A 12,173-nucleotide genomic window follows, 5' to 3' on the forward strand; every position below is an offset into this window, starting at 1 on the left:
CACATAATAGGTCATATATGGCTGAGAGGAGGAGAGTATTTACATTGCTTTTCCATTGTGGCTGTTGTGAATTTCATTGCATCTGGTTGATATCAAATGGAAAAATCAGGCTTTATGACCAACAGCGGAACACACTCTGTACATGTAAACAGTCATCCTGTGACCACCATTCTTCACCGAGCCACCCAGGGTACTTCTGCAGGTCCGACCATGAAATCTGTCTCCTGTCACATCAAGGCAGACACAGTGCGGTTAATAAAATAACTCTGTCAAGATCGTTTTATCGTCAAGCATTTCTTCAACATCCATCTCTTCTGCCTCGGGAAGAACATCCGCTCTCTAGATTAATTGATTGAAAACTGGAGTTTGCTGGTCACACACATGTTTTTTTTTTTTTGTGAATGTACTAAAATGAGCAATTATTGGAATGATGTGTGCATTGAATTGAAAACAATACTGGGATATGAACTACCAAAGACGTGATATATCTGTGTAATCTGACCAGGGAAAATGTACAATATGGGGAAGAAGAAGTGGCTGGACACAGTCAAGGAGATACTCAACATGGAAAGACTCACGTATATGCTGAGACTCCAACAAGCAAAAATCAATAAGAAATGTGAAAAATGGACAGAATACAAATCTCACTGCAGAGACACCACGGAAAACGTCGATTGATGTCATAGACCTTTGAATATTATATCCAAGAACATGTATCTCATTGACACTGTCATTCTTTATTGTTTTATAAAATGAAATAAAAATGATCAAATTTGACTTAAAAACGAAAGAAAAACTCGAGTTTGCTGAGAAACCTGTCATCGCTTTTTTCTCTATCTTTCTCTAATATCGTTTTCTTTGGCAAAGCTTTAATTTGGAGCTGCTGAGCAGAGTGGTAACACATGACAGCCGATCAGAGTTGCACAGTTTACTGGCCTAACAAATTTAATATAATTCAGCCCTTTTGTTGTGTTTGGGGACTCACCCTCCCCCCTCTTTTCAAATCTCAATTTTGCCCACACTTTCTCCTATAAAATCAAACTGTTCCTCTGTATACCGATCTTCACTCGCGCGCCGAATAAAGATGACTTTAAAGTGACACTGCCTTTTTGCACTCTGCGGGCTTGAAATATGGCTTTGAAAGAGGGTTTATAGTTTCCTTCTTTTAGGAAAAATCTGTGGTCAATCTGAGTGTGCGTTATGTCCAAAGATTTCAAGAGCGACAAGTTTTTACAGCCAAAAAGGAGATAAAAAAAATCCCACAAACCACTTGTGCAGCATAACCCACTTCATTCTTGTCCATCCATATCCCCGGTGTATATACTCTCATTGGAATGAACATATGGCTGAATTATCATTTTATTATTATAAGTGACATGAATTCAAGCTAAAGGCATCTACAACCTTCTTACTGCTGCTTTTAAACCCTAAAGTTTGCGAATGTTCGACGCTCAAATAGATAGTGGGTTGAATATGACTTTTACCGGGGCCTTCTTGCCTATGTGCCTACTACTCCCGGAACTGTCTACAACTGATTTATTTTCTTTTACATTCATGTCATGAAGCATAGCCGTGTCTGCTCTGTGTTACCTAACACACTTTAACTCTGCCAGTCTACCCTACACACCATCTCCTGCGCAAGTTTATACACTGATCTTGATTTATGTTTGTGTTTTTTCAGTGGACCAAAAATTCGGAAAATTACCCCCGAAGAGTCGGCCTGCTCTGGTCTGCTCTGGTCTGGCTGGTAAACCTCATTAAAAAGTTATTTAGTAGGTAGAGGGAGGCTGGCAGGGGGAAACATTAGCGGTTCCACTTCAGCACAACCATAAAGTCAAGTCAATCAGTGATTTGACATGGCAGACCACCAAATGTATATTACTTCCACCAGCCGCAATATGCATAAATATGCTGCTTGAGTAATGCAATAAGCACATGTAGGGTCTGGTAATATACCTGACTGTAAATGAGGTAGTGTGTGAAGGAGTTGTGAGTGGAAGCAGCTGTCGGGGGGTTATTTATGGTCGACAGGCTAAAATCACACTGGTTTTCCAAATTCCAGTTTGTTTTATTCTGCTTTGCTCGCATCTGATAATGATCGTATCTGCTAAAAATGATGTGTCAGGCTTTCCATACATGTCGCTCATTCATTTCTGCCTGCAGTATTTTTTTGCCAAACTTGCAGTGTGTCTCCAACATTTTTTTGTGTTTTCCTACTTTTTTTATAATCTTTCCAAAATCTCTTAATCTTTTCGGGGCTGATTGTGGCTGCCTTGAGTGTGCCGTTCGATCCAGCAACCGATTATCTTAGCTCAGCATAAAGAGCAGAAGCAGGGGGATAAACGGATTAGTGCAAAGTTCAAATATCTCCTACCTCTAAACCTCACTGATTATTACAATATACTTGGTTGGTTGAATTTATATAAAAACAGAAACTACTGAATGCAACATAACAAACATTTTTTTCCGTCTGCCCAGCACAGACTAGCTGCTTCCCCCCCTGCTTTCCAGTGCTTGTGCTTAAATAAGCTTATTGTTAATCACATCTTGTCTACAGCAAAGACAAAAATGTCAATTTTTTTTTTTTTTAGCAAAATATGATTATTCTGCCCTTCCATTTTAGGAGAATACTCTGCCGTAACTCCTCTTCTGCTTCGTATGATGTTTGAAGTTCAGAGCAAAATGGCAGCTGCACCTCGTGTTTATTTCACGGCTGACTGCTCATCTGCATATTTTAAAATGACTGCTGTAAAAACAAGTGGGATCATATGTCAATGCATATTGAGTTGTGCATGTCACACTGCAGATATGGCTGCTGAATACAGTTTAGCGTAAACACAGTACATCGTGCAGTCCAGGCATACGTGTTCTTATCCAAACAAGTTACAGAAAATACACCTGATCGATGTCTGGACTGTATTTGTGCTTTTTTTTCTGTTTGATGTGTTTGCAGGTGACTGACAGGGATGAGTGTGTGCATGTAGTTGTTGTGTGGAGGGTGAAGGTGTTGCTGACTGGCAGAGGTTTAATTACTCTCATGGTTGGCACTCCTTGCCCTCAAGTGGCTCTCTATGGCTTCATCCTTATTTAAAGTCAAGCCAAAAGAAAGACGCAAAAAAAAAAAAACAGACCCCGAAGCCACATACACTCCTGCATAATGTGTGTGTAGGTGTGTGTGTGTATGTCAGACTGAAAAGCTCTTTAACTTGGGATGGATTATCTGTGTGCAATTGTGACTGTTTGAAACACGATAAGAGAAAGACCTCAATGCTGCCCTGATGCCCCACAGCAGCATCACTGGCATTACCACTCCCAGGCAGACCTTCTGTGAACCTGGCTTAAGATCCCCAGCCAGCACATACACACCCAATCATTTAGCTAAGGCCTTGGGAATCTTGGCACAAATACAAACACCTACACAAAGCGAAAGCCCCGATAACAGAGATGTGTGCAGAGGTGACAGCTGCCACTGTAGTGGCTAAAGTCTTATAGATAACAGGTAATGAGTGGGTGCGGCACAGAGATTTATTTAAGCGCTGTCCAAAACTCTCCCAAAATTCTTTCTGGTTGAGAAAACTGTTTTGTGTTGATGCAGGTGAGATTGCGTCATTTACTAATCCTTTGTAATGACAAGTGTGACGCAGAGGTATCTAGAAAATGTGGTTCACAAATGTTTTGGAGCTGTCATAAACACTTGACAGCAAAAAACAAGACGATATATTACATTCAGGGCAAATAATGCAATTAAATGAGAAGAAAATAAGTTATTATCTTTGAAAGATGAGTGGTCTGGCTTCTCAACTTGCAGTAGCAAGTCAGCAGGAGGGGGATAAAAGTGCATTTGAGGGCGAGAGCTAATGCCTGAATGACGTTAAGGTCTACTAATCTTGTCCTACAGTATTTTTCCAATGAAATCATCTCTCATTTGATGAACCATGTAGTTAATGTCACATTTAATGATGTATAATTAACTGTAGGGAGTTTTGAATGAGCTGGGAAATGTTGTGATTAGTGATTTTCCATTTGGTGTTTCTAAACCATTAACAGACCCTGTCAGTGCCTGTAATGACAAACAACAATCTGTGATGGACTGTATGGGACCATTTAGTATCCTGTATATCAATGTCTTTCACCTTTGACATGATGTAAATGCCTTATTACATTTTTATGGCCATTTGATCAGATCAGATTATTTGGTCATTCACTTCTACTGTACAAGTGTTTTAAATCAGTGGCCAGACATGCTTATTTGGACATCTTGAATCACATGGTAGCTTTAGGCTCAGTGTTGTCTGTAGCCGACCATAGCCGACAGTTTCTAATTTCACAGTGCGGTTGTTTTCAACATATGTGAAAGCGATATTATTGCCCCCAAAAGGAAAGCCTTGATGCTCGATGATGCGATGCTAGTCTGATCTATGTCCGTCATGTAATTTGGGTTGCGTTGGGTTACTGGATCAAAACAACCCCCCTGATAGGGTATTTAGTAATATTTAGTAATATTAGTAGTGCTTGAAGTTAACCCAGTATTGCGTTGTTGCTGTCTTGACCCTTGACATACTTAAGATTCCTATTTTTAGTCATGCTGACCCATGCTGTATGTCTTATCTGACTGACTGACTGTCAATTGGTCCACCACTTGAAGTGCAGATTAAAATATGTTTTTGAGTGAAAGGTTATTAGTGGAGGGCCTGAGGATGAACTGTAAAAACACTAGTGATGACCTGTTTTTTTTTCATCTATTGCCATCAACACCTCACAATTTGTCTAATAGTTTGGCTTGTGGGCAAATAGCTGAAAAAACTAATTATCAAATCCTTGATCCTCGAGCTGTGTTTTGCCCTAATTAGCAAATGTCAGCATGTTAACACACTAAAAACTAAGATGGTGAACATTATTCCTTCTAAACATTTGTATGTTAGCAGTGTTGCTGTGAGCATGTTGGCACTGTAATCTTTTTTAACTAAATGTAGAAAGTAATGATCAAAGCAAGTCTATAAAAGTGTACTACTACCTTCAGGCAGCTTGTTCAAACTCTGTTTTGACGGTCCACTCCTGAATCACTCAAACCAAATCAGATATCATCCAAAAGTGAACTGTAGTAATCAAGATTTTATACTTTATCATCATTTATCATTCAACAACACGCCGTTTTTGCCATACATCTTTATTAATGTATACATTATGTACAATAATAAGTTATATATACAGTTATACTTTGATTCGGTGATGAGTGTGTGTGTGTGTGTTTCTACATGTTCTACTATACTGTGTGTGCTACTGAGGTAAGTAATTCATGTTTGGCTTCTGTGTCATCCTATCAGCATCATTTACGTCAGACACGATTTTTTCGAGCTTGGGTCCATTTCATTTAAGTTCAATCCGCCAATTAGATTATTTACAAAAGTTCAACAGTATAAAACATCATACAGATAACTAGAACAAACTGCTTTGAACTGGATTTGATGAAGACAACCCTGTCATTAAAATATGAGCTTTTTTTTTTTTTGTTTTGCCTTGTCAGGAGATATGAAAGAAAGTCACAAATACATGCCTGATAAACATGCACATTAATTAAGTTAAAGTACCAGAGACCCGCTCCAGAGTTTGCAATGTATACGTACAAAAAAAGCATCAGAGGAAGAACTAAGCAGGGGGTCATGTGTTTGATTTTGCAAAGAGCAGTGATGGGACAGTATGCTGACAACATCAGATAAAAATCAGTCCTGTTCTCAAGAAATTAGATGAAAGAATCATGGAATTGCTTTTTTGGAGCTCACCACTGAGTTTTGAAGCTAGGCAAAGAGCACTGACCTACAGCATCTAATCTATTAACATCATCCATTAATGGAGCATTAACACGATGCTCCTCACAGAGTTTGACTTGATGCTTACCGGAGTCACCCCCAGTCTCTGTACGTTAACCAGCTTCAGCTGCTCGTCAGAAGAGCACAACCCACACAACTGCATATTGTTCTCATTTGCCACATTGGTCCCATAGGGGAGAGGGGAGCTTAAATCCTGTCTGAGCATGACTGAGTCGACCACAAAAGCTGAGTAAGGTCAGACGTTATAGGACGACCGTAGCGCTGCTTCCACCACGACTGGCTGCATTCTTGCACCGTTCACAGTGCAGCGACCCCAGGGGCGGTTAGTCATGCCTCTGCCGTGGCATCTCTCCTTTTTTAATGCAGGGTTTTTACAGCTTTTCCACTGGGCTTTCAGTGGTTAAGTGGCCCTAAATGCTTAATTGGGTGCTGGAAATCACAGGCACTTTGCACCCGCTCTGTAAACCACAACACTTTAGCCTATTAGGGGCCCGGAGAGCCACACGCCAAATAATTAGGGCTGGCGGCAGCACTAGACCGCAGCATTGGGGTAAAAGGGGAAAAAGCGGGGAGAGGAAGAATTATGAGGGGAGGGTCACAGACTGGGTCACTGCCGAGGAAGTACTTGCAGTAAGCCTGTGTATGCTCAAGTCGGGGAAAGTGTATTTACACGTGTGTTAAGGCAGAGGCACGAGCAGCAGAGTAACGCTGCATTCATGTATTGTGTGGGATTAACACCGAACACCTAAAAAGATTCAGTGTGTTTTAAGTGCTCAGTCAGTCTTCTGTAATGTTGACTGCTGTTGTGTGTATGCTGGTAACATGGCAACACAGGAGGAGGTTGTTCCCGAGTGCCAGAAGTTTTACCGGAAGAAAGCTGATCTGAACAAATGTTTTAGCATTTCCAGCTGGGCACGGGTGATTGCACTTCAAGTAGTGGAGCTCATATCTGCTGTCTTTCCTGTACGATGACAGTACAGTCAAAGTTATGAATGTTAACTGATGCTGCGGTCGAACCAGATTGCTTTCTTTATACGAATGCAAACATCTAGTTGTGTCAGCTGCGGGATTAACCAGAAGGTTTTGGTCCTGATCAGAAAGTTCAGAGAGAGGACAACTGAGAAAGCATCCTCATTCCTCCCACTTGTAATGCGCTGTTACACCGATATGCCTTCGAGAAAAAGACACTTATTTGGCACTCCTGCAGTAGAGCTGTTCAGTGACCGTTTTCATCAGCACACCGTTTCATCTTTTCATACCATTTTTAAAAAGAAAGTTTCAAAACTTTTGAATAAAACACTGTTAAAGCTGTTATTGCGTCCAGCGCAGTGAATCTAGCATTTGAGAATAATCTTAATCTTTGGTGACTGATTTATGGCTTTTTTAAAACTCTGCAGCACTTTAGAAGGACAAATGAATGAAGGCCATACAAATTATTACTAGCTTTTTGACAATGAAAAACCATAACAGCAAAAAAAACATTGTGCACGGGGATAGTCCACTGACATTCTTCATGTGATGGTGGTAAGGTGTATACTGTATATGTGCAGTCCTCCTTGTCAGAGCAGTATCTGTCCTTACATACATATACTGTAAGGCACCCCAAGTCTCTGAAGTCTCTGCTCCACCACATGTTTAGACACTGGCACAGCGCTGGGATGGGGATGAACACTGGGATGGACAGACCAACTGGCTGTGAAAACTGCTAATGCCCTGCCGTCCGGCAGCCGCCGCCATCTCGCTGGTGCCCAACACGTCCGAGCAGAGCGACTCCACGGCGTCCAACCTCTCGATCTGTACCAGGCGGGTCAGGAGGTCAGGGATGCTGTAGCCCGCCGTGCTCACTCTCTCGAACAGCTGCAGGCCGTCGCTCATGCCACCGATCTCGTCGCGCTTCAGCCCGAAACTCTCGGCGAGATGCCTCCACGTCTTTACCACAGCCGCCTCGCTGCTGTAGGAGGAGCTCAGCATTCGGCTAGCCTTTTCCAGACAGTCAAAGGGAAGCTCTGTGGGGCTCAGGCCTGGAGACAGACAAGGGTGTTCATCAAGGTTTAAAATTCCCCCACAGTGTTGGCAGAAATCAGTTCTTAAATACAACGCTTGGTAAGATGGATGTTTTTCATCTGTGTGAAAGACTTACCCTCTGTCACATTGCAGGCTCTGGCATACAGATCCAGGATCTTTTTCCTTCGACTCTGTAGCATCTGTGTGGTAAAAATAAATAAAAATAAATTACAGTACTGAATATGTGATTTCCAGATGAAGCTGGATCATAATCATATTTTTTTACTCCGGTAAAACATTCATCCACCTACCCCTGGGGTTTTATTGTTGTTGTTAATTGGGTTCCCATTGCTGACGTGGTTGGGACTGGTGATGTGGTTGGGACTGGACTGGCCGGCTGCAATAGTGGGTGTCCCGTTGCAGGTTCGGTCGCGGTCCAAGAGGCCCAGAGACAGCAGGCAAAGGTCAGGCTTGTTTCCCAGGTTGACGAGGCACAGGTTAGGGTTGTTGGTGTCGGCTAATCCTTGCTTCTCTGATGCCGCCTCCTCGTCGCTGTCAATGCTCCGGCTCAACAGCTGCTCGTTCTCTGATGATGCGTCATTTTCACTGCACACAAAGGAAACAGGCCTATTATAGATAGATTCTTATTACCTGTAGGAAACTCATTTTCAAAGACCTCTACACAGACACTGGAATGTGATTGTAATGCTGCACACAGGGACTTCAATGCATTTCACAACCATTTACTTTTTTTTTTTTTTATGTGCTATGTCATTTCCCCCGCACTCTACTGCTTGGCACTCAGATATGTCTATACTTGTGCATCAATTCTGGTTCTAACTGCAGTAGACATAGTTTTGCACTCCATAATGTAACGCTAACTGCAGTAGACATAGTTTTGCACTCCATAATGTAACGCCGTGAGTAACCGCTAATGCGCACAGAATGACTCGTGTCTTCGCAAACTCAACTGGATGAAAATGAAGCAGGAGAAGAATGCTGTCGTTGTTGCCATAGCTGCTGATGTTTCTAAGCTGTTCCTGTGATTGACTGAAATAGCCCTGCGTTTTACAACTTGATACCGCGTAATATCATTTTATTACCTGCCCTCTTCCTCCCTATGCCTGTTCTGGATTTTCTCCCAAAAGCACCTTGTTGACAGAGATGCTCACAGAATGCCATTGTTTCACAGTCCCACGCTCTTTTCCTGAACACACACACAAAATGGCATTGTTTCCCGGACATCTAACACCCACTCTGGCAGCTAAAGCAGTGAGTTAGCATATCCTCTGGCATGCTGCTATACCACACTGTTTACTGCTATTGATGCTGAGGAGTGTGTCAGTGCGTGTGTGTGTGTGTGTGTGTGTGTGTGTGCATGTTTATCTCACCATTCTTTAATTGACCTACCCCCCCATCAATCATATATATTATATATATATATATATATATATATATATCTATATATATATATATATCTATATATATTATATATATATATACACAGCTCATTAATCTCTGTTCACTAGGGGCACTTTAACATTTAGCATAAGCACAATGGCTCGCTGTAGATTTCTATGCATTACTGTATGCTTTCATGTATTCCCACACTTCTCTCTACACATTACCCACTAGCGCCGATAAAGCAGCATTGTCTGCACACGGGTGATGAGATGTATGCAGAAAGACAAAGCTGAGAAAACTGTCGTTCTTTTGTTGTCTGCCAGGACGTTCTTTCACCTGGCGGTGGTTTTAGGTGAGGCCTGGAATAAATACCCCTATCTACCCCCTCTGTCCGTCTCTCTCAGTGTTTGCAAGGCTTCAGGGCTCATCTATGCTACCTTTATATCACCAACCCAAACCCACTTCTCTGCCTGCTCCAAAGCCACATAATAGATCTCTGCTTCATTAAAAAACATGACTTACACACACACACACATATACATATACACAGATACAGAAAAGACTAGCAGCAATGATGCAGTGACTTGTTCTGTGGTGTCTTAATTATGAGCAGACGCTGAAAAAAAAAAATTACAAAAGCTCCTTTCTGTTTTGCAAAGGCACTGTGACGCCACATACAAATAGAAACACACACCCTCGTAATGCACACTCAAAGATAAGGACCCAGTAGTGAATATAAAATGTTCTGCAGTGTACATTTCCCATATATTCAGCACTTGCACAGTTATGAAGCACACGCATACACGTCACTGATGAATGACTTCAAAATGATGCATTAGTATACACTGTTATTGTAGACGGAGCTAATTCATAGACATACATACACACCCAGTTTGAGAATGTTGATGTTAAGTAGGTGTTAAAAGCTGCTGAATGAGAGGCACGTGTTGGTTTAAAAAAAAGGGAAAAGCTATCTACAGTACAGGTCTGTGATAAGAAATTGAAAAAAATGTACATATACCTTTGTAACTGTCTCTTTTGAACATCAGCAGACAAACTAAAAATTCATTCATCTTTAACCTCACCTATCACTTACAACAACATGCCCTGCTGGATATCAAACAAGCTTGTTAACTTATTCTCCACGTTTATTTTCCATATTCAAACTGTCGCAGCAGATTGGCCCCCCACCATGAGCCCGGTTCTGGTCAAGGTTTCTGCCTCTTGCAGTTTTTTCCTTGCCACCATCATCAAGTGCTTGCTCATGGTTGGAATTGTTGGGTCTCTGTAAAAATGTTATAAGAGGTACAGTCTACACCTGCTCTGTATGTAAAGTGTCTTATTTCTTCACCTTTGTACACTCGACATTGCTTGATGTCATTTTCTAACAAATCCTATGTTGATTCTTCTCATCTGCTCTAAGTTTGTTCAACCCGAAGAGTGGCGGTGTGTGTTGAAGGTGTTTGTGAATCAGACGCGTCTCTCACCTTTTCACCGTCTTCTGAGGAGGAGCTTTTAATTTGTCAAACTCATCTTTCTCTGAGTAGATAACCACGTTGTCTAGGAGAGAAAAAAAGAGATGAGGATATAGAGGTTTATAGGTGTTTGTTTTCTCGCAAATACAGAAACATACAGAGAAAAGTCAGTATAAGTCATAATAACATTGCAAAAATATGCTAAAATCTCAACGGATGTTGATCAAACACCATTGTTTCATATATGAAAAGCCACAGTATACTCAAGTACTAAACTGCAGATAAAGGTCTGCAGAGTTAGTGTTGATCTGCCGAACAGCGACCGCTCTGGCCACAAGATGTGATTACAAGAGAATGACAAATTGCACATTACATATTCTCACTTTAATTGTTAGTAAACATACACACCTCATTTTTGCACATTATCAACCAAATAAAAAACTAACATCAACTTATATTCCACCATAATACACACCAAAGATTAATAAATCAAACATGAAATTGTTTTGAAATACGAGTGCAAATCTAAAGATGTAAATTCAGAAAATATCTTGTATCTGATTTCGTGGGCTCTGATCTTTTATCCCTAAGCAAGTGTGAATTAAATCTACACGCTTTAATAGATGCTGGCATGAGTTAGAATACACACAAAAAAACGACTCCTGAGGCTAAAAGGATGTACACCTCCAAACAGAAGAACTGCAGTCAGAATGACACATAAAACGATTACAGTGTCTATTATGTGAAATTGCACTTACATCATGGATACCGATAGGGATAGACAGTGTAATGAGTGAATACCTAAGTGGAACAAATGCTGTGTGTGTGTGAGAGAGAGAGAGAGTGTGTGAATTTAGGCGTTTGTGTCTTTCATCTTGTAGCCTTATTAACTCTATGTCTATCATGAATGACAGCTAGCTCCGGTAGGGCTTGAAGCAATGGGCTTCTCTCCCATACACACACACACACAAACACCTACACACTCCTACACAGTAACCAAACAACAAGTACCAATGCGGACATTTCTGTTTTAATCAAACAATAACTACTCTATCCTGTTTTTCTTAGCTATTACATGATTAAGTTAGAGGCCGTGCGGTACCACATAATGTGTCTGCGGCCACAGATACAGTAGATGTGTGTGTGTGTGTGTGTGCGTGTGTGTGTGGGTGTGTTCTCAATCACACCACATGTAAGTGGTTAGTCAGTCGGTCTGGGAGTGAAATTGAACAGAGCATCATTGTCAGGAGAAATGGCGCCTAAAGCAACGTATGGCTTTAGCTTTGGAAGCTTCACATTCCACCACGATGTACTCATCATACTGCAGGTCCACACACACACACACACAATACACAATACACAATAATTTGCATACATAATGCTGTAATCATAAATAAGCTCATTCAAACTAGACTGACACACAGAGCCAACCCTGTCAGTCAGAGGTGATGGGATCATACGG

The 12,173-nt window shown here is 41.2% G+C and overlaps 1 protein-coding gene across 3 annotated transcripts in view; it reads right to left on the reverse strand.

The window, feature by feature from the left end:
- Positions 1–5,161: 5,161 nt before the first annotated feature.
- Positions 5,162–12,173, reverse strand: part of edar (ectodysplasin A receptor) — a 42,254-nt gene continuing 35,242 nt past the window's right edge. For all 3 annotated transcript variants that reach the window (XM_027291046.1, XM_019268070.2, XM_027291047.1), the window contains 4 exons: positions 10,724–10,796; positions 8,144–8,438; positions 7,969–8,032; positions 5,162–7,849 (listed from right to left, as the gene is read on the reverse strand). In XM_027291046.1, the coding sequence (XP_027146847.1) occupies positions 7,464–7,849; positions 7,969–8,032; positions 8,144–8,438; positions 10,724–10,796 (818 nt within the window). In that variant the 3' untranslated portion in view covers positions 5,162–7,463. The remainder of the gene's footprint in view (positions 7,850–7,968; positions 8,033–8,143; positions 8,439–10,723; positions 10,797–12,173) is intronic.

The sequence above is a fragment of the Larimichthys crocea genome, chromosome XVIII, assembly GCF_000972845.2.
Source record: "Larimichthys crocea isolate SSNF chromosome XVIII, L_crocea_2.0, whole genome shotgun sequence".
Classification (NCBI taxonomy): domain Eukaryota; kingdom Metazoa; phylum Chordata; class Actinopteri; family Sciaenidae; genus Larimichthys; species Larimichthys crocea.